This window comes from Protopterus annectens, chromosome 5.part0, assembly GCF_019279795.1.
Source record: "Protopterus annectens isolate FY-2018-M chromosome 5.part0, PAN1.0, whole genome shotgun sequence".
Taxonomy (NCBI): Eukaryota; Metazoa; Chordata; order Ceratodontiformes; family Protopteridae; genus Protopterus; species Protopterus annectens.
Genome location: NC_056735.1, coordinates 1,328,071,771 through 1,328,095,861, shown reverse-complemented (window position 1 = coordinate 1,328,095,861; position 24,091 = coordinate 1,328,071,771). Strand labels below are relative to the sequence as shown.

The following is a 24,091-nucleotide window of genomic DNA, read 5'->3' as shown; positions in this document are numbered from 1 at the left end:
CTTGATTTCTAATGGAAGGTCTTGCACAATGGCAATTTTATGGCCTCAGCAAGTAACAGTCTTTTTTGCCTTGAAAGCCGTAATTATGGTTTGAACATGTGCTTGATTCAGAAGTCTAACGTAGATTTGTCTGGGAGTTTCCGTTATTTGTGAACATCTAAGTGATCTTTGGGCCCTTTCTATGATTATTTATTTTAGGAAACCTTTAATATCAAGGAGTGTGCTTAAGACCTCTTTGAATGTTGTAGTGAGATGAGCATTTTCGAAGGACTCAGGGATTCCTCTCATGATAAAATTGTTATGCCGGCTTCTAGCTTCAAGATCCAGCATTTTTTGATGTAAATCATTAATAGTAGTATTATTAGACTGTAAATTTTGCTTTAGTTCCTGCATTTTGATCTCATTGTTCATGGTTTTAGCTTCATTTTGCTCTAGCCAGAGCATTATTTGATCAAGATTAGATCCAAAAGAGGCAAGTTTATGTGAGAATCCCTGAATTTCAGCTTCTAAGGGTTGCAATGCCATCTTAATATCATCAATTGTTAGCACCTGGTCTTGTTTCGACCTAAGGGCTAGTTTCATGGTATTCTGCTGTGGTTTGGTAGTTTTTTGCCTTTTAGATGAAGTGTCTTTTTCTGGTGTAGTTATAAGAGACAGTTTGGTTTTAGTGGTTACTGTTTCCATTTGGTCTGATTGGTTAGCCATTCCAGCTGCAAAAATAAGTTGCTTGAAATTTGAAGTTTATAGGATTATGCTAAAAATGCAATTTCAAAGTTGCACAGTTCTTCTCTTCTGTTGTTTTTTTTTTTTTTTCCTTTCTCTTAGGCCTCAGTGTCAAGAGGTACTCACACCATGCGGTTCCGGCCTCAGTATTCCGAAAGTACAATTTAATTATGGAAAATGATTTTTCTTCCAAAAAGAGTGAGGTATATGATTTACATTTGTGATCTTTTCTTATTCCTTGTTCTTTTAAGGTGTTTTCCTTGTAAGATGTACCGGCAAAAGGTCAGATGAAAATTAAGGATTCAGGAGCAGCACAGCTTGTGTGCTTACAGACTGTCCACCATCTTGGAAGAGGAAAGCTGTGGTAGGCTCTTATCCTAGATTTGCCTACAGTAATAATTTGAATTTGAAACTAATTTTGTGTCAGAATGTTCATCCTACTAATAATAGTGTAATGGGTACTAGAATGGGGACTTTCCCATGTAAGAGATGCAAGGGATGCCAGTACATCAGTGATGTTAATGTCTTTAACATCTCTGACGTTGAAAACTACCTAACCAAAGCCCAACTTATCCTCAATCCAAAGAAAACTCAGCTTATGATTATAACCAGTTCTAACAAAAACACTAATAACAGTCAATTTACTATCTACTCCACAAATGCTACTCCAATCGCTCCAGTGGCACAGGCCAAGCTATTGGGAATAACCATAGACTCCCACCTAAAATTTGATAGTCATCTCAACTTAACTATTAAAAAAGTAGATGCCAAACTAGGATCACTCTACCGTATCAAACCATTTCTTACCAACAACACAAGATCAGCCATTGCTTGCTCCCAACTTCTATCCGCCCTACTCTATGCATAACCCATTCTGACTAATCTCAACAAAACTGAACTAAGCAAAATGGAAGCCTGCTATAACAGAATTGCCCACTTTGCTGCAAATTGCTCATATAGAACTCATCATTGTACTGCTATGAGACAACTCCACTGGCTTGAACTGCCCAACTTCCTAACTTACAATCAGCTCTGCCTCTGTCATTCTATCTATTACCTCCCCAATAAGTGTCCTGCCCTCAAAAACCTAGTACAACATCACTCAGGCAAAAGGCCTCAGATCATCAAGCAAACTACTACTAGAAGTCACCAACAGCTACAATAGCTTTGGAGATGCACTATATAGTAGTTCAGTGGCTAAAAAATGGAACTCTGTCCCCACTAGCATTCAAAACACATCATCCAAAGCCTCCTTTAAAGACCTCATCAGGCAACATCTCAAGCAAAGTTGGCAGTGCCATGATTGCTCCCTAGGCTAGTGAAAGCGGATAAGGTACACATACTAAACCTAGAGTACTTGATTAAGATTGAAAACTATTCTCACAAACACTGGCTAATCTACAATGTATGTACTGTACCTGTGTACTATGCATGTATTCTACCTATGTTCCAAATTTCAGCTGTACACCACAGATCTATTAAGTACTTTTATTTTTAAATTAATATTTTTTCGTTTGCTCTCTCCATTGTAACTGTTGATGTGCTGCATATCACTGTAAAAACATGTCTTTTGTAATTTGTGTGTATACTGATCATGTCTAAATGTATCTGTAATTTTTCTATGTGGAGCTTTTCTCCCAGGGCCTCTGCTGAAAAAAGGCCTTTTCGGCTCAGTCAGACATCCCCGGTTAACAAATGTAAAATAAAAAATGTATACATCCAGTATCTGGTATGAAATATACACCCAAGTTATATGCAGATTGCAAAACAAAGAATGTTGTGTATTTAGCTAAGTGCTTATTATGTCAAGCTTTCTATGTTGGAAAAAACAACAGAATTTTAAAACAGCATATTTTGCAACACATGAGTAATGTTAGACTGGGATCTAAGAATAATGCTTTGTACCAACATATTGCAATTAATTTGTGTCTTTCGGCTTTTCCTGGTTAGGGGTCACCACAGCAGAACTCCGGTCCGCTAATGTTTGGTAGTGGATTTTTACGTACCGGGTGGCCAGCCCTGACGCGCAACCTTCAACGAAGGCACGCCCCATTCATGTATGCCTCCGCACAGAAGTCACTCTAGCTGAGAATTGAACGGGACAACATCTTAATGTGAGGTGACAATGCTACAACAGCACCACCACCACAGTACCACCAACATATTGCAATTAATAAAGGGCATAAATGTCAATTTATGGTATTACACATTCAATGTGAAAACATAAGAGGAGGGGACATCACACATAGCACTGAATTGGCAGATTTAAGATGGATAGCCGACTTGCAAGCTGACCACACACCTGGTTTAAAACCCCTGTTAAAGGGGCATAAGTTTATTTACTAGTTTTATTGGATGGTTGTGTATTTAAAGGGTCTATATTAGAACACCGAACTTTCAAAATTTCGAGTGTTCTAATATCGACCCGTTTTCAGTGAACGCTGCAAATATCGAAGAAACAGAAAACCAAATTTTTCCTAGGGAAAGAATTTGGTTGTCCATTTTTGTTGCTTCGGTATTTTCAGCACTGTGGTGGAAAGTTACGGGTCAGGTTCAGGTAAGTGTGCGATTGTGTGGATGTGAGGGTTAGGGCAGGTTAGGTAAGTTAGGGTTAGGGCGTGGGTCAGGTAAGTGTGCGATTGTGTGGACATGAGGGTTAGGGCTGGGTAGGTGAGTTAGGGTTAGGGCATGGGTGAGGTGACTGTGCGATAGTGACGGACCTTAGGGTTAGGGTTTGGGTTAAGGTAAGTGGATAGTTAGTGGTGTATGTATAGTTTAGTGTAGGGTTAGGTGAAAGAGTTTAGGTGTATGTGTGTGGATTGCTGTTTGTTTGGTGTGCTTGTGTTGTGTGTATGTGTTTTGGCTCAGCAAATTTTTTCCCTAGGAAAAAATTTGTTGTTCTGTATGTTCGATGTTTTAAATTTTCGATTAATAGGGTTCGATATTAGAACACTTGAAATTTTGAAAGTTCGGTGTTCTAATATAGACCCATATTTAAATATGGCTGTTTTTAATGTGTTTTTAGATCTGATGAAGAGCTAATTCTTGAAAGTGCTTATCTATACTTTTAATAAACATCATATAGCTGGTCATGGTAGCTCCAGTGGGTCTTTTTTACATTAATCAGACCCAGGTCACCTGGGACATAGTCAAGGCTTTATTCTTCTGTGCTAAGAAGACAACCTGACTAATCCAATTTTGGATAGATGCATGAAACCCATGTATTCTACGTTGTTCTCATGACCACACCCTATCAGGCACAGACACATTCATACATAACCTGTACCTGAACCTTGCATTATATCATTATTGTTTTAGCTTTTATGTTTTTGTCTATACTCTGAACCCAACACAGCCACTCTAACACTCATCTATCCCTCATTTCCTTAATGCTACCAGACATCAGTGGGGTATTATTCACTGCTGATCCATAAGGGAGAAGTTCTGTGATACTCAACTGTCCACTGTGCTAACAGATATATTCAAACATATCCCTGGAACTAGCCATTGTACCTAGTTGCTTCAAAAATACAACAATCATTCCCTTACCCAAGAAATTCAAACCAACAAGCCTAAATGATTACTGGCCAGTTGCTTTTACAATAACAGTAATGAAGAGTTTTGATTACAGTTTGCTTATAGATCTAACAGCTGCATGGCTGACGCAATAGTTATAGCACTTCATGAATCCTTGGCACATCTAGAAAACAAAAATTGCTAAGTTAGAATGCTGTTCATCAATTTTCATTATGCCTTTAACAATGTCATCCCCCAGAATCTGATATCAAAGCTGACCCAGCTGGGCATCAACACTCCCCCCATGTAACTGGATATTGGACTTTCTCATCAACAGACCCCAAAAAGTATGTGTGGGAAATAACAGTTCAATCAGTATTACACTGAACACAGGTGCCCCTCAGGGCTGCTCCTGAGTCCTCTGCTATTTACCTTGTTGATGCATGACTGCATGGCCAAGCATGAATCCAACAAAATCATCAAGTTCGCGGCTGATATCCCTGTCGTAGGTCTTGTCAGAAATGGTAAGGGAACAGCCTACAGAGATGAATTGGAGCATCTGATAGGCTGGTGCAACAGCAGCAATCTGGCTTCAAATGTAAGGAAGACCAAAGACTTAATAGTGGACTTTAGGAGGACTCAGGAGAAACATCAACCTCTGGAAATGAAGAGGGTGGCAGTGGAAAGAGTCAAATACACCAAGTTCCTGGGGCTTCACATCTCAGATGGCCTATCCTAGTCCACTCATATTAGCCACACAGTGAAGAAGGCACAACAACATCTGCACTTCCTATGGAAACTGAGGAAGGCAAACTTGTCTCAGTCCATCCTTAAAGACTAGCATCCTCTCAAATAACATCCTAGTTTTGTATGATAACTGCAAAGCATCTGACCGCAAGGCTCTCCTGAGGGTAGTGAGGACAGCGGAAAAAGTCATCGGTTCCTTGCTCCTATCCATGGATGATCTGCATGAGATTCAGTGTGTGTGAGAAGGGCTAAGAATATAATCAACAATGCCACTTACCCTGCCCATGGCATGTGCTTTCACGTTTTTTTTGGTAGGTGGTATCACAGTTTACACTGCAACTGAACAGGAGCTTCTTCCCTCTATCCATAAGGCTGCTGAACTTGAATGCCAGGCATGACAGTAAATAACTAGATCAATATGCCACTTGCTATGAAGTATCAGCTATAATAATCACTCTAGCAAATTGCTTCAATAACTGGTACAGTTAGCCTGATTTCTTATACTATTACATCCTGAATGTGCGTTAGTCATGAGTGAGTCACCACTCCATACATGTGCAACACGAACATCAGAATATATCATACTATAACTGATGAAGTGCAATATTCTAAGCAATCACAATGGGAAGTCAGAGTCTTGTAATAACTACTAGTATAATATTGTCTAGTGTCTTCCTGTGCAATTGTGGTAATGTATTGTGCTGTTAATATTTTAATTATTACTGTATGTGCATTAGTCTTACTGTCATTCATATTATGTGTTCATTGTCATGTCGTGCGCGAGGACTGAAGCAACGTAATTTCTTTCAGCTTGCTCTGCCATGTATATCTGATCAACAATAAAGTTTACTTTGACTTTGACTTTTGACTTTTCTTCCTGCCCTAAGTACAGTCTAGTTATTGCCACAGGTGATGGACCTCTTATATCGATTTAAGAGGTGAGTTATGTTTCTTATACTTAATTGTATTTTCCTCGTAAATAATGACAAGCTATCATCTAGTCAAATGGGCTTTTGTATCATTACCAGAGTTGTTGTTAAGAGGTGTTTAAGTACTATTAAATCAATAACTTCCACACATAAAGATACAGCAGTACCACTATATAGGTCAATGGTAAGACCTCAAATTAAGTAATTTTCAAGCTTTTTCCTACTCACTGTGAAACAATCTGAAAAAATACAAATGTTAGATCAGTATCAATGCTAACAAACAAGCATTAAAAATACAAACCATAAAGCAATGTGAAACTGATGTATAGACAATGGCTAACTACTTACTATTTAATCAAAACTGCCAGTATGCTGTTATCATTTGCTGAAAGCTGTCAAAATTACTTATGTATTCTTCTTTCAAACTGTATTTGCAAAGAAATCACTAATAATTTGTGAAGTATACATGTGTTTACATGTCTATATTTTGTACAACACTTTGTCTTATTATCCCTTGATATAAAATGCACCTGAGCCCAGGTTGTGTCTGAAAAGGGTCAATAGACTAGCCCACTCACCTGGAATACAAATAATAAATAAACAAACAAAAAACTGTACCCTATTGCCAAAGGCATAATAGTCTTCATTTGAACTCTATGCTTTAGACTTTATAGTGGAGGTCTAATTCGAGCATATATCTTTCATAAAGATGAGCCACTTAATAAATTCATATGTAAGACTTATTGCCTTGCAGGTCATTTTATGTCTAGCCAGTTTCCCTATTGGTTCTTGAATTAATATGGACAGGGATGAGTTTTGTTTTACTTGGGAGGGGAGTCTGTTCCAGAACAGTGGTGTCATATGTGAGACATACCTATCCTGGCAAATCATTCTGTTGATGTTACAGAAGAGGGTTTGGTTCCCAGACTTAGTATTTCTGATACCATTTGACTTGCTAATTTGCAGTAAATCCATCAGTATTGGTTCAGTAATGCCTTGTCACACAGGTCACCTGTTAATAGTCTGTAGGATATTGAGTATAGTGGCAGGGCTTTGACTTGTGCCATATATGATATATTGTTTAGGACTTCTATCCTTTTAGCCAGGTATCTCTGTGGGCATTCCAGTTGTTGCATATGTCTAGCCAGATACATGGCAAAGATGGCATTGTACTAATTTATTGGCATAATGAGGCCGAGTAAAGGTGAACAATGACAGAACTATATCTAGAAACAATCCATTTGTTTATAAGCTGTGCAATATAGCAAGACTTATTTATGACAAAGGACACATACTGGTCAAATGCTGGGTCACTCTCCATATAAGTTCTAAAATCCTGAACAACTGCATCACCTCTCCATATGGTAGTTCCTGGGGTAGGGTAATGCATTTTTTGACATTTAGTTTCTGTCCATGATTCTGGCACCAGATATTAATTTGGAAAAGATCTTCCTGTGTGATGGCTAAGGCATTTGAGGATTCAATGACAGCTCCTAGCTTGCAATAATCTGCAAATTTAGTCATCCAGCACCTTTTGGTGTTGGGTTTTACTTCAGAGAAATAGAAGCCAAAGAGGAGTTTTCCCAGCACATAACCCCAGGGGATGCCATTGGTGACTATTTTATTTGTGGAGGTAACTTTTCCTATTTTGATTTCCTGTGTCCTGTCTGTGAGTCAGGTGGAAATCCAGTGTGTGTCATAGAGGTTTTCTATTATGTCTGAGTGGAGGACTGCATCCAAAGCTTTAACCAGATCAAGGTGTGCAGTGGGTACCATTTTACCTGCAGCCATTGCTTTGGGGACCTTATTAAAAAAAGTCCACCTGGTGGATGCTGAGTTCAGAGGATTCATGTCTTTATTGATTAATTCCATGATAAGTCTTTCCATGGTTTTTCAGGTTAGAATTATGGGTCTGTGATTGCCTGGATCTGTGGATGGTACTCTCTTATGCAAGGGAATGAGTGTAGCTGTTCTCAATTCATTTAGTACAAAACCTGTATGGAGGCTGAGGTTGAACACTGATGTTGAAGTAGTTAAATCATGCTTTAAGCTATTTAAATGTATCCAGGGGATATTATCAGGACCCATCAATACAGTATTTTTAGCTTTAGCTAGGTCTTTTAAGGCTTAGCCTTTTGTGATAGCTGAAGGCAAGTCAGTTTCAGGTACATCTTGAGGTACAGACAGATGGGCGAAAAGGGATAAAAATTACAGTCAAAATATCAGCAGGTTCACTATATCTTCAGCCTCAGTGTAGGTAACATCGTTAATAATTATCTCAGCACATTGCTGCTTTGTGCGTTTGAGATTACGAACATAACTAAAAAGGCCTTGTGATCATATTTCTCTTGACTGGCTAATTTAGCCTCAGATTTGGATTGGGTGGATTTTATTAAGCTCCTGAGTTGTGTGCTTATTTAAAATATTAAATGGTATCCCTTTTTTGCTAAGAATGACATACGGACTAGAAATAATAACTTGAATAATTCATCAGACAGATGTTTCAGTAATCTTAAAAGTAATTTCTTCCAGATGAGGTTAGCAAGGAGCTTGAACAAACTTCCATGAGGTTAGCAAGGGCTTGAAACAAACGTCCAGTTGGTATTGAGGCGGCAGATAGACTTTCTGAATTTAAGAATTGATAGGATCACTTCTTTCATGATAAGATATATAGACTTTGATAGGCTGGAGCAGAGCTCTTAAATGCACTCTTAAGAGGCCTTGAACTGAGGTACTATATAATAGCACTGTAACTTTGTGAAATTGTAATTTTGATATCCTACCTACTATGCTGGATGGGTCTACATGCATGCCAGCACATTGTAACCTATCATTATCCACTCTTCTGACATCAGCTCTTTCTTAAGTTACTTATAGTATGAGTCTGTCACCTTGCCTTTACTTTGTAGAACTCGTCACAAAAGGAAAACTGCTAAGCAGTATGTTACCCCCAAAATGGTCAGCTGACAGGAACTTCAACATCTTAGAATCAAGGCCTCAATTATATCAAAGAATATACAGCATAGTTTTTCTCAGAGTCCAGTATTGATTAACATCATTTGGTCAAAAAGGGTTGGTTGAGTCACTTTTCAAAAATTTTAAATGGCTAAAATATACTTTGTTTCACTATTTTTGCAGGGGAAGATTTTTTTACATCATATTTGCAGTATGATGAGTCTCCCACACCATGCTGTTTATCTAGCAATGTTATGAGGTTACAGGATCTCAGCATAGGGGAAAAACTAAATTATTGGATTATTTATTGTTACTGAGGTGATACAACCTCAGTGTGGTAATATATACAGAGGGGTGTGGGAATACAACTTTCCACATGGGGTGCAAAGGATTGTTCTTTTGCAAACACATTTTATAGTGTTCTTTTAAATTTGTTAGGTCGGGTATCATTTAAATGTACAAAAATACAGTATTCTCTTTGCATAAGTCTTGACATGCAGTCATATTAAAGCAGTCTTCACAGTTTGCATAAAGTTTCAAAAAATGCACTTTCAATCAGTGAAAATAACCTTCAGTCAAGAAAACTGATAAGAACAGAATGTGCTGTACATTTGAGTACAGACACACATGTTAGTATGGTAAAAAGCTTGGGAACCAAAGCTAAAGAGGCACGTAGAACTTTATATTATTAGGAAATACTTCAGATACAGTTAGTTAAGTTAGATTGTTTGGAGTGATATGCAGAAAGTCATGCAGTGCAGTTCTCAGAAGACACTTGGCTATGAGTGCAGAAGTCAGGTCAAACATCCAGCATTTCAGAATATTATTTCTACTGTTCAGGAGGAAAAATATGAATGCAGAGGACGGTTTTGGTTTATTAAAGGAATATGACTATGAATGCAGAGGACTGTTTCAGTTTATTGAATGAATATGACTATGAATGCAGAGGACTGTTTCAGTTTATTAAAGGAATATAACTATGAATGCAGAGGACTGTTTCGGTTTATTAAAGGAATATGACTATGAATGGAGAGAACTGTTTCGGTTTATTAAAGGAATATGAGTATGAATGCAGAGGACTGTTTTAGTTTATTAAAGGAATATGAATATGAATGCAGAGGACTGTTTTGGTTTATTAAAGGGATATGAATATGAATGCAGAGGACTGTTTCAGTTTATTAAAGGAGTATGACTATGAATGCAGAGGACTGTTCCAGTTTATTAAAGAAATATGACTATGAATGCAGAGGGCTGTTTTGGTTTATTAAAGGAATATGACTATGAATGCAGAGGACTGTTTCGGTTTATTAAAGGAATATGAATATGGATGCAGAGGACTGTTTCAGTTTATTAAAGGAATATGAATATGAATGCAGAGGACTGTTTCGGTTTATCAACAGTGTAACTGGGAACAGTATTTGGATATTGTTGACATCACCCTTCACTGTAAATAACAACTTAACTGAGTTACACTGTATGCAAACTTTTGTTCTGAAAAATAAATCAAGAAGATTTGGCCCATAAAGGTGAGATGGACAACTGTTCAGCACAGTTCTGGGTAATTAACAGATAAAGACATTCATTCCAGTCTCATTCCAGTTTCTTTCAGTTATTTCCAGCTCATTCAAGTATTATACAATCATATCAATTCTTTCAAAATTATATTAAGAAGTCTGCAAAATAATGATTCAATTTTTGTAAAAGATGCATATTTGAAAGTAACTCATCTGAAGTTTTGTCAAGCACACAGACAGAACAGTGCAAAATCATCCTTTCACCCCCCCCCCATCATTATGGTGAAAGTGGCATTTTACTGCTTGTCTGTTTTATTTCATGTATACAAAAATTAAGACAATTAACATTTATAATATTTGTGACATTATGGATATAGCATGTATCTATACATTATACAGTCTATGAGAGCACTGGGTAGTTTTTTGAATAGTTAAAATTTTAATAAATGTGTCTATAATTTAACAATAGAAATCACAATAATAATATAATGACTCTGACTCCTGGCTTTGTACATGTTGCTCTTCTGGCTACTAATTTCAACTCCTACCTCACTAATAAATGTATACATCCCATGTCTTCTTTTGTTTTTATTTCTCTTACTTTTATTTCAATTACTCTTAATCTTGTTTTTACTCTTTATTTCTCCTGGCTCACACAGGTACCACTTTTCCTACCTCTAACAAATATTCATTTCTCACTCTCCCCTGCCTTCCTCTCCTCCTCCTTATCCACTGTTTAAATGTTAATAAGTAAAGTAAAAAACAGCAAGGCTACCACATTTTTTTTTTTTTATATACTGTTTAAATGTTCTGACATTTGCTTTATGAGTGAGTTATACACTCTTACCCTTGTAACATGTCAACACTATTCAGCGGTACATGATATTGTATTTATCCTGTTTAATGATGACATATATGTATTATTTTACATGTCATGTGCATTAATATTGGTATTTATGTACAGCTATTCTCTGTTCTTTTATTTGTGCAGCTTTCTCCCTGCGCTTCCATTCAAAATGGATAAAATTATCCAGTCGGACATTCCCGGTAAACAAATGTCAATAAATAAATAAATGAAATTAACAAACTCATATACTCTATGGCATAGATAAACATATTGAATGCAATTAAAATAAAGATACGATTGAATCAATAAGTAATAATAACTCATATCTCCAGGGTCATAGTCAGGGATTTATCCATGTAAGCCATCAGAGCTGGCCACTCTGTATAGCATTCTTGTGTGTTTTGTTGTTTGTGTGTTTTGTTGTCTTTGGCACCCCCACTTTTTATAGTCTGTTATAAAAAATGTAGTGAAAAGTCACCAAACTGTCTGTATTTTCCTGGAATTATCTTTCTGGACCTTCCCTTTCTTTACAAAAAATTTAACTATTTAAAATAATAAACTTTTTTCCTTTGAAAAGCACTTCTTTACTGAGTGAGGCAGGGGCTATCATTATCAGGCTTTAAATTGTCATGTATGGGGATCCATAAGTTGGTATCACTACAGTGTGTCACCATAGGTTAAAGATGTGAGCAAATGCTAAACTTTTGACTAACATGATTGATAGTTTATTAGTTTTTTTATGAATCTGTATAATCAACCTGAGTTTTTCAAGAGGAACAGTCTTCAACTTATGAGCTAAAAGGAACATGACTTACTGCTTCAAAAATAAATGTCATTATCTCTTTTAGACATTTTTTTCAGAAGTCAGTCTACCTTTCTAAAAAAGAACTAATAAAAAAATAGATCACTAGGTACAACTTGCATAATTACTTCGTTTGCAGAATAATTAATTTAAACCCACTTTCTAGTCTTTCATCCTTGAATTTTTACTCAGCCGATGACTATCTCACTTGGGCTTTTTATACCAGGCAATAGCTTCTAATGTTATCAGATAAGAGAAAAAAAAAGTCTTTTAGAGAAATAGTGATTCTGTTTGAGGAAACAGATAAAGAGTGCCTAGTTATTAGATACGAGTCCAGAAAAGACCTGATCACGTTTTATTTGGTATATTAATTTCCTTACAATTTTATAATTATTTACTATTACACTAAACAGTTCAGTCAGGGAAATGTGATATTTCAAGCAATGAGCCTTTGGGTGCTGCATTTTACAACATAACAGTTTCGTAGTCAGTACAGGTATAATTAAAAATAAAAAATAGTTTAGATTAATGAAGGTTGAACTATTACCCCATTCTTTGGTCTTATGAGGTACAAAGAAGTCGTACAGAATATGCACCCTATATATTTCTTTATTTTTTCTGCTTTCATGTTAGAGTTAGCCAGAAAGAAATAAACTGGACTCTCAGAAAACATTTGTCATTTGCACTACAAATGATTTTCGAGACATCTGCATTCTGTCTTTATCATTTCCTGTGTACTTAATGAAAATATTCTTATGTACGCACAGATGCACTGTGGAATGTTAAGAAGGATTAATTATCTACTGAGATATAATAAGTCTGAGTGGGCATTTGAAAAATAGTCTATAGTCCAAAACAGGGAAAACAATAGCTGCAATGGCTAACAGGAAGTTGCAATGGGAAGGCAATAGCAAATTCAACAGAGGAAACAGTTTTGTATCCATTTTGACAGAGGCAAGTTAATATACCCACAAAATTATATCTTATTGTCAAGACTGCCAACTATATATATATATATGTTCAGTTCTTTACATATTTAAGAGTAACATTTCCCACAGAAAACTAGGATAGGATAACTGGACAGGACAGCAAACAATAAGCCAGTAAAATCATGGTCTTCATTCATGTTACACATTGGATAATTTTCTAAAAGTTGGACAAGTTTTCACTGTAGCTATATTTTGTGGAAATAATTGAAGTAACAAATGTTTTGGCAAAAGTCAGAATGATGAAATTAAGATACGGGTTTACTGTGGGGATTAGTGTTCAGTTGCAAGTATTGGAAATGAAAAGGCTTTTAGAAATAACTAATATGACTGTGCATGCATTCATACCTAATAAGAGAATTTCTCAGGAAACTTATGAACTTGGTGAACAATTTTGCATGGGTGGTTTAACTTAGTAAGTTTCTCCAGAAGTATGTGGCCTGTAGATGTAAACACATACAATAAGTGAAATATTTCTCATTACATTTATATAATTCAATGATGTGTGGATGTGGTTGCTGAATTGTAACAAGACAGTGCTGGAGGTGATGAATTAGTCAGCAGGTCTGGGGACACTCTAGCTCTGTCTTTCTATGTCATTATGCTACATTCATGCCAGCCACCTTGGTGTGTTGTATCCACAATTTTATGGATACTATATGACACAATAAGCAAAATGTTTTTGTTTCAGCGATGGTTTTAAGAATGGATAATTGCAGAATGCCAACTGCATATAAATCATCTTCTAAAAGTATAATTACTTAAATCTATCACTGTCATCTCAAAATTATAATTTGCCTGCACTCGCATAGTGTGATCAATGTTTGGCTACAGTTCCATTCCAGGATGATGATGATGATGATGCAGATTAGTACATAACATGGAAATAATGCATTCTGTCATACAGTTCTGCATGTAAAATGCTAATAAATAAAGCAGAATCACTGAAGAAAATAGCAACATAGTGATAGGAATGTTACTTTGTCTATAGAAGGATTTGGTATTAAAATTTAAAGAAAAAGTTAAAAGCAGAATCAATGTAAAAATCTGAAAAAAGTGTCTACAACAAATTGATCCAGTACTATTTGTGACTAAAGGTTACTTGTTGCTTATTTTACACACTAGATTACTGTTACTGATAAATTAGAATACTAGATAAAACAGATGTACCTGAACAGTTTCTTCCAGGGTTTGATGAATCCATATCACTTAGTCCATCGAAACATTCACATTTGTAACTACCAACTGTATTGATGCATCTGGCTAGATTCGAACATGTGTTGCTGCCATAACACTCATCTGTATCTGGAGAAAAGAAAGGATTGCCTAATATTGATATGTATTCATTCAGAAGAATGCTGATACATGACATATTAAGAACAATGTGCTGATAGGATAGCATGTATAATGAATTCATGATTTTTTTAAACATTATCACAATGTAGAACTTATCAAGCTTTTCAGTCATTCACACAGTATTATTAATTTCCAGAAAATTGTTACTTCCTGTGAAAATGAGCCTTTCTTGTGTAACATCATGATATATTAACAATGTACATTAAGTTACTAAATGCAAGTAAACTATAAATTACATTAGGTAAACAACTACATAGTAAAGGATGCAAATGATTGTCTGTATGCCTTCTTTAATTTAGTGCAACCTTACATGTTGCTAACCAAAGAGAAATATTATCACTTTAGTCATTGTTGTGTCTTTCAGCTTTTCCTGGTTAGGGGTCACCACAGCGGAACTCCGGTCCGCTAATGATTGGTAGTTGATTTTTACATGCCGAGTTACTAGCCCTGACCCACAACCTTCAATGAAGGTACGCCCATTCACGCATGTCACCACGCAGAAGACGCTCTAGCTGAGAATCGAACTGGACAGTGTCTTACTGTGAGACGACAACGCTACCACAGCACCACCACCGCTGGTTATCACTTTAGTCATTAATATTTTAAAATACTTTCCTACTTGCTCCAGTTGGAACATATAGGCAGATGTAGTCAAATGTAAGGAAACATGTAGAAGAAGAACATTAAATTGCATACTGTAATACAAAATTTGGTGTCTATGGCCAAATAATGATACAAAAAAGCTCATGCTTAAGCAACACCAGTATATTGTTTACATAAGTGTCTTGTTAAATAACTGCTTCAATATAGTCAGAAGCGTTAGTGGGGGGAGCTAAAGGACTGTAGTAGTAGTTTAGGGAAATGGCCATCAGTGAGCAAATGAGAAACTGCCAAAAAGTTATAAGAAGTAAAAATGTGCATAGAAACAATGAGCAGTTGTGGTAACACCATGACACTATGACTCATCACATAAACAGTATTCATCTAGTATGTGGTCAGTATGAGCTGTGGTGGTAACACCATGACACTATGACTCAGCACATAAAAAATATTCATCTAGTATGTGGCCAGTGTGAGCTATGGTGGTAACACCATGATAATATGACACATCACATAAACAGTATTCATCTTGTATGTGGACAGTGTGAGCTGTGGTGGTAACACCATGGCACTGTGACTCATCACATAAAGAGTATTCATCTAGCATGAGGTCAGTGTGAGCTGTGGTGGTAACACCATGACACTGTGACTCATCACATAAACAGTATTCATCTAGCATGTGGTCAGTGTGAGCTGTGGTGGTAACACCATGCCACGGTGACTCATCACATAAACAGTATTCCTCTAGCATGTGGTCAGTGTGAGCTGTGACACTGTCACTCAACATATAAATAGTATTCATCTAGCATGTGGTCAGTGTGAGCTGTGGTGGTAACACCATGACACTGTGACTCATCACATAAACAGTATTCATCTAACATGTGGTCAGTGTGAGCTGTGGTGGTAACACCATGACATTATGACTCATCACATAAACAGTATTCAGCTAGTATGTGGTCAGGGTGAGCTGTGGTGGTAACACCATGGCACTATGACTCATCACATAAACAGTATTCATCTAGTATGTGGTCAGTGTGAGCTGTGGTGGTAGCACCATGACACTATGACTCATCACATAAACAGTATGCATCTAGTATGTGGTCAGTGTGAGCTGCGGTGGTAACACCATGCCATGTCACATAAACAGTATTCATCTGGTATGTGGTCAGTGTGAGCTGTGGTGGTAACACCATGACACTATGACTCGTCACATAAACAATATTCATCTAGTATGTGGTCTGTGTGAGCTGTAGTGGTAACACATGATACTATGACTCATCACATAAACAGCATTTGTCTAGTATGTGGTCAGTGTGAGCTGTGGTGGTAACACCATGACACTATGACTCATCACATAAACAGTATTCATCTAGCATGTGGTCAGTGTGAGCTGTGGTGGTAACAGCATGACACTGTGACTCATCACATAAACATTATTTGTCTAGCATGTGGTCAGTGTGAGTTGAGGTGGTAACACCATGACACTGTGACTAGTCACATAAACAGTATTCATCTAGTATGTGGTCAGTGTGAGCTGTGGTGGTAACACCATGACACTATGACTCATCACATAAACAATATTCGTTTAGTATGTGGTCAGTGTGAGCTGTGGTGGTAACACCATGACACTATGATTCATCACATAAACAGTATTTCTCTAGTATATGGTCATTGTGAGCTGTGGTGGTAACACCATGACACTATGACTCATCACATAAAAAGTATTCATCTAGTATGTGGTCAGTGTGAGTTGTGGTGGTAACACCATCACACTATGACTCGTCACATAAACAGTATTCATGTAGTATGTGGTCAGTGTGAGCTGTGGTGATGACACCATGACACTATGACTCATCACATAAACAGTATTCATCTAGCATGTGGTCAGTGTGAGCTGTGGTGGTAACACCATGACACTATGACTCATCACATAAACAGTATTCATCTAGTATGTGGTCAGTGTGAGCTGTGGTGGTAACACCATGACACTATGACTCATCACATAAACAGTATTCATCTAGTATGTGGTCAGTGTGAGTTGTGGTGGTAACATCATGACAGTATGACTCATCACATAAACAGTATTCATGTAGTATGTGGTCAGTATGAGCTGTGGTGGTAACACCATGACACTATGACTCATCACATAAACTGTATTAGTCTATTATGTGGTCAGTGTGAGCTGTGGTGGTAACACCATGACACTATGACTCATCACATAAACAGTATTCATCTAGCATGTGGTCAGTGTGAGCTGCGGTGGTAACACCATGACACTATGACTCATCACATAAACAGTATTCATCTAGCATGTGGTCAGTGTGAGCTTTTGTGGTAACACCATGACACTATGACTCTTCCCATAAGCAGTATTCATCTAGCATGTGGTCATTGTGAGCTGTGGTGCTAACACCATGACATGATGACTCTTCCCATAAACAGTATTCATCTAGCATGTGGTCAGTGTGAGCTGTGGTGGTAACACCATTACACTATGACTCATCACATAAACAGTATTCATCTAGTATGTGGCCAGTGCACCCAAAAGTAGCTGCCATTTAAGTAGAGACAAAGCAGCCTCAAAGTGCTTAGTGTTTAATAGGTGGGTGAAATATCAAGGCTGTACAACACATATGGGGGATAGGAGCACAGTCTCACTGTAATAACACTCTGTTGTTTATAAAATTTATATTAGAATATTAGCTGCAAGACCAGTTTGGGCAATGCATTTCTCTGTCATTTAAATAAATTCTTATTAACTGAAATATCCAGTATCTTTAACCAGCTTAATAAATCTCAATAGCCCTGAAGATAAAGGTTTATGGGCACAATGACTAAAAATTGTGGGTCATGGCATAGGGCATATAAAACCCCTGTACAATTTATAGGCAATGATACACAGTGAGGTAATGTCACACAGTCTTACCCCATTGCTTTGCTAAAGTACTCCTTGCACACACACTAGAAAAGCAAACAAGCCACCCCTCCCCCCAAAATATTAGATGCGATTGAAAGACATTACATCAGTGGGGTAGAGGATGGTCCCAGCTACTGCACGCCTAACAGTGGAGTATTGCCTTTGACTGCTGCTTGCTGAAGACTTCTCAGCTACCACAGTTAAGCAGCATATCAGCACAGAATTCTATAAAAAAGAAAAAAAAACAAAGGAACAAGAAACTCCTTGAGTTGGTATGGAAGAAAGAATAAGCAAACAAAAAAAAATGACAGTGGATTTCTAAGTAGTACAAACCTAGCTTCTACTGCAAGTACACATATCCCTAGCCACACAAACACGATAATGCCTCCAACCAAAGAGGTATGATAGAGCACCAGTTCCCTTCAATTCCATGCTGTCTGAGTTACCTAGTTCTGCTGTCATATGAATGTATAACAGTTTATTATGAACTGTATTTCCACTTGACAGTGGATCAGAGTACAGCAGAGAACGGATGGTAAATGAGGTACATGTCTAAACTCATCCTGTAATAACTATCCCTTCCCTGTTGGCACTGTATTGTGCTTCAGAGACACAAGCATAACTCAGTGAACGGGAAAGGGGAATATCTACACAAAGTGAGGGGGCAGCTCATAATTTGTACTATGTCCTCCTGTGGGCCATTCATACATGCAGACAATCCTTGCACACTGGAATTCTGTACTGAGATACATGTCTATGAATCACGGTAATTTATTCTAGTATGCTATGGAGATGGCACTGTGATTATGAATACCAAGATATAGTTTGCTGACATTATTGCTTTCCGTACATTGTGTGCAGAACTGCAATTACTAATATGGTGCCACATCTTTACTGCATGCTAGAATCACCAATTACACAACATTGTGACTTGAACCATATTTATGTTATTGCCCTTTGACTCACATTTAGTAGTGGAACTATTACAACTACTTTTATTTTATTGTGGTTTTATTGGAGCGTAACACATGACTGAAAAGGTTCAACAGACCAGTCCCCTTACTAAGTTAACAAATACATAAACACATCTGATAGAGAATATAATGGCCCTAAATTTGCTTGAAGACCTCCATCTTATCATATGCAATTTATGACTCATCAATTCACCACTCATTACCATTACTGTTACATAATTATATAACTGCAACTAGACCGCCCCCTTCCAGACACATGCATACATGCATATGTACATGCTTACATATAAGGGTTAAATAATGTGATGAAAACATGTGCTTAGTACACTGTTTAGATATATTTTGTCTGTCTGAATGCCTAACTTGTCAAGAAAGCTTTACATATAGTCTTTGGCACATCATCATACGTTTATCTACATGATTGATGTGCCATCAGAGTTAGTAAAATTCCTTTAAACCCGTGATAATTGCCAACTCTAAAAAACAGGAAAGTCCATATACTGCACAAAAAAGACATTGACACATGCGCAAACAAAATATTTTTGACACCTAAAACAGCCTTCCCAAACCAAAATCTATATATAATTTAAGTGAACAAAGTAAAACTAAAATAAAGTAAAACATGGAATGCACTTCAGTGTAGAAAAAGATGTAACTTCACATATTGAAGACACATACAAAAATGCACACACACACACACACACACACACACACACACACACACACACACACACACACACACACACACACACACACACACAAACAAACACACACATATATATAAACACACATCCATATACACACACATACACACCTATGTTCCTGACTAAATTCCTTCTATATAACATTCTTTCAGTTAACTACTATCCAGCCCTTAAAAGAGCCCTTCAAATAAGAGACCAAAGCTACACTCTTAGAAGCGGCAAGGAAAATACACTCATTCTAGTATGACCAAGATCTCACCATTGGAGAAAAAGCCTTCTCTAGAATACAGCCTGCCATGTGGAACCATCTACCCAATGAAATTAAATCTGTTAAACTTTAGAAATGTTTTAAAGAAATCTTAAAAGTACATCCACAGAATGAATCTAAATGTACCTGTTTTCAAGTGGCTAACAATTGCTAGGTCATGGACTCCATGGTTCACACTGCACTTATGAATTAATTGAAAATAACTTTCTTCCTACATGCACATAATGGGGTACTGGGGTCCATATGGAGAGATGATAAAAATCAGCATGCAAAGAAGAGCAGGATTGCTGGAATTGAGTTCCTCCTCAAGTCTTGGTACGTACCTTCATGAGGTGGACACTATTTTTTCAAAATCTCACCAAGATGACACTGATATATAGACTGTAGTTTATATAGCATATATCATAGAGAGAAATAGGTTAAAATAAAAAAACAGCTGGGTGCAGATGTCCCAGGATAAAAAAGTATTCAAACCTGATAGGTGTAGTGGTGCCAGGACTGGAAAAAATGACAGGGTAGAATCTTCAAAACATGGAAATATTCCTACAATGGGGCTTGGTCAGGCTCAGGAGGAGGATGGCCCCTGTAGATGAAGCAGTAGTCCACAAACCCACAAAAACTGACAGGCCAAAAAAGAGTCATAAAGATGATAGAGTGGACCACTAAGGATAAGAAAGAAATTATGTATTGTTACTATTATGAAAGAAAATCAGAATTTCTGGATATAAGATATTCAAAAAGAGTAAGAGAAATTAGGGGAAAAAAAAAATACTTGCACAAGAAAAACTGTCAAATGCTTCAAATACAAATTTGTGTTCATTAATACAACAGGTTAGGAAAAACACTATATAGAATAGGAAACCTTGGGCCATTTTGAAAAAGAAGTGACCGAGGAAGTGCAAAAATATAAATAACAAAACATAGAGATGTTTTAAAGGTATAAAAAAGGAACATGAACATGGGACAGAAAGAAAGACCTGGTATAATACAATACTTATGCAATGGAGAAAGCTAAACTAATCAGTGCAAAAAAGCAGCTCCAAAGATACTTGAAGAAAAATACAGGCAAAGATATCTAGATATGGAAAATTTCACAATATAAAAAAAATAAGATCACAAACGGGGAATGTAGAACAGAAGATTAGTAAAGTAGAAGATAAAAAATAGAAGCTGAAGTTATGGAATACCTGTGAAGGATTTATTTAAAAAAGTTTAACACAGGTTATATCACAGCATGATGAAACAATGAGTCCCCAAAGTATGGAGAAAGAGGAGGAGTGGAGACATCTGAAGAAGAAATATGTGCACGAGAAAGAAAAAGCTATTTAATATGGTGCAATATTTATGCAAAGGAGAAAGCAAAACTAATTAATACAAAACAAGCAGCTCCAAAATTATTTGAAGAGAAATATAGGCAAAAGAATCTGGATATGGACAATTTTACATTACAAAAAAAAAAGAAAGAAAGCAAAGGAGGAAAGTTGAAAAGAGGATTAGTAATGGAGAAGTTAAAGAAATAGAAACTGAAGTTATGGATTACCTACAAAGTGAAGGATTTAGGGTAGGAAATCCAACTCTGGTAATGGCACAGCATGATTGAATAGTGAATCCCCAGCTTAAGGAGAAACAGATGGAATGGAAAACATCTGATCAGTTGTCGCGTGAAGATACTCTGGAGCCTTCAGCAGGAAACAAGTACAAAAGTCCAGTTGGAGATGCACAGCAAGAGAAGGAACAGAATGTGGTAACAACTCTGATATAGTCAAAGTTGTGGAGTGATAGGCCAGTGAGTTCCCATATGAATGAGCAATGGATGATGCAGGATGTAGCTGAAGAAAACATGTCACAGGAAGATGTTTTGGAACTTTTGGTAGAATACTAGCAGGAAGCGGGAATACAAAATTGTACCCACAGTTTAGAAGAGAAAGATCTAAGGGAAGAGTTGCTTGATTTAATAGGGATGGATAGACATATTAATTTCAATGAAAGAAATAGATTACAGAAAGGCAGTAAGACCCAATATGCTAGAGGTCTGATAAAACAAATGAAAATTCTAATCAAGACAATGAATAGCAATTCACATGATAAACAGAAATAATTAGGATATATTACTGTGCAGCAGAATTAATAACAGATAAAGTCTTACCACAAAAATACAGGGCAATAAGGGAAAGGAAGGGGAGAAATCAAATGTCATCATGGAAGCATACCTCTCAACTGTACAGATTTTTGTAGAACTTCCAGATTTTTGCCTCATATTTTTGGCCTATTTTTCACTGTGGTTTTCTGGCAAATTAGTGGCAAATAACTAAAGACTGAAGTTAGAAAATAATGACAGATATTTGAGTTTCAGATGTCACAACCTTCAGAAAATTCATGCTAATGCAAAACCTGTTATTATATCAACTTTCTAAGTTTGTAAGAGGAATATTTAAAAACAGTCCCTATTTTTGGGCCTTTGTCCCATTTGTATTTATGGATTTGTTCAGATTTCTTGCTCTAAGAAGTTGAGAGGTATGCATGGAAGCACTGAACAGATAAAACTATAAAGCAATTAAGACAAGATGTGCCACTGTTAGAAGAAGAAAAGGTGAACAAAGATACTTAGAAAGATTGATGAGATAAAAGCAACATGCAGTATTAGCAACAGAATATTCAGCACAATACCACACCGAAGGAACATTCAAGAAAGTTGATTGCCTTTCAATCAACTTTGCCAAAAGATATATTTAGAGAAATATTTTAACAATTTCTGTGTTAAGTGCCACATAAATACACAGACACACACACACACACACACACACACACACACACACACACACACGCGCACACACACATACACACCTGTATCTATCTATACTATATGGACTGAAGCTTGAACATTCACAACAGCCAATGCTGAAATACTAAAACCACATCACCGAAAACCCAGAAACTCAAAAGCAATGCTAGAATTACAAAAGCTTATTTTGTTGCAGGGGGGGGGGCAAGCCCTGTTATGCCCCCACACCCCCTACTAATTATATACAAACTCCAAGATCGCAGTACAGTGGGGAAGGGTGAAAAACCCTAATCCCCACTGTACAGCGATCCTACATAGTAATGTTTCAGGGTTTTTTATAATGTGAGTTTGGTGTTTTCAGTGTTTGCTGTTGTGAACATTCGATCTGTCAGGGACCCATGTAAATATATGTATACATATATATATATATATATATATATATATATATATATATATATATATATATATATATATATATATATATATATATATATATATATATATATATATATATATATATATATATATATATATATATATATACATATATATATATGTATTAACAAGGACATCTTTTGAGAAACAAAATTTATATTTTATGTTTTCCTAGCAAGTTTATTTTTGCTGCCTTTTGCATTATGCAAAATCACAAGACATTTCTTAAGACCAACATATGCTGAGGCAATAAAAAACAATCTTCCTATACCCCAAAGATCTCCCAGACACTCAGTCAAGATCAGTCATCCTCAGTAAACCAAAAAGCATTCTACTGAAACAGCATCCAGCACCACACATAAAATTACACCCATGGAGCCTCAACTACAAAGCAGGTAAGGGAAACTGACACACTACCCAGTACTCTAGTCATAGAAGAATTTATTGTGAGACATACGGATGCCCCACTCATTAGGTTAAACAAGTAGAAAATCATGGACAGTTGATTATCAAGTCACTCATACATTCAGGTCATTGAAGCACAAGGACTAGTATGACTATCATAGTCCATGTGGGTGTAAATGACTAGAGATGTACCTCCCTAGACTGTATGAAGACAGACATCATGGAGTTCCCAGAGTATGTGTCCCAGGCTGGTATGATCCTAGCACTCAGCAGCATTTTATCTTTAACAAGGATGATGCTACTATATGAACAGGAGATGATTGACTTTAATAATTGGCTTAGATTCTGGTGTCATTCACAGGGGGTACAACATTTGTCAGCATGGGAGGATATGGTCAACAACCCACATTGCTTTGCTAAGGGTGGTCTACACCTGCCTCTGCTAGACTTTCAAATATTGACTAAAATAGTGCCCTTCCTTATAGTGCTTTTTTGGTTAAAGGTGTTACTGCTCAATGCCAGGAGCCTAAGGAGGAACCTCCACTCCCTCCAAGCTTTACTTACCCTGGAGAATGCAGACATCTGGCAGTTATGAGAGTATGGGGGTACAATGCCTCCAACACATTTAGAC

At 36.8% G+C, this 24,091-nt stretch overlaps 1 protein-coding gene across 1 annotated transcript in view; it reads right to left on the bottom strand.

Annotated features, from left to right (window-relative positions):
• Positions 1–24,091, bottom strand: part of LOC122801653 (mucin-16-like) — a 221,402-nt gene that overhangs the window by 63,319 nt on the left and 133,992 nt on the right. Inside the window, exon 7 of the mRNA XM_044071132.1 lies at positions 14,190–14,324. Within this exon, the coding sequence (XP_043927067.1) occupies positions 14,190–14,324 (135 nt within the window). The remainder of the gene's footprint in view (positions 1–14,189; positions 14,325–24,091) is intronic.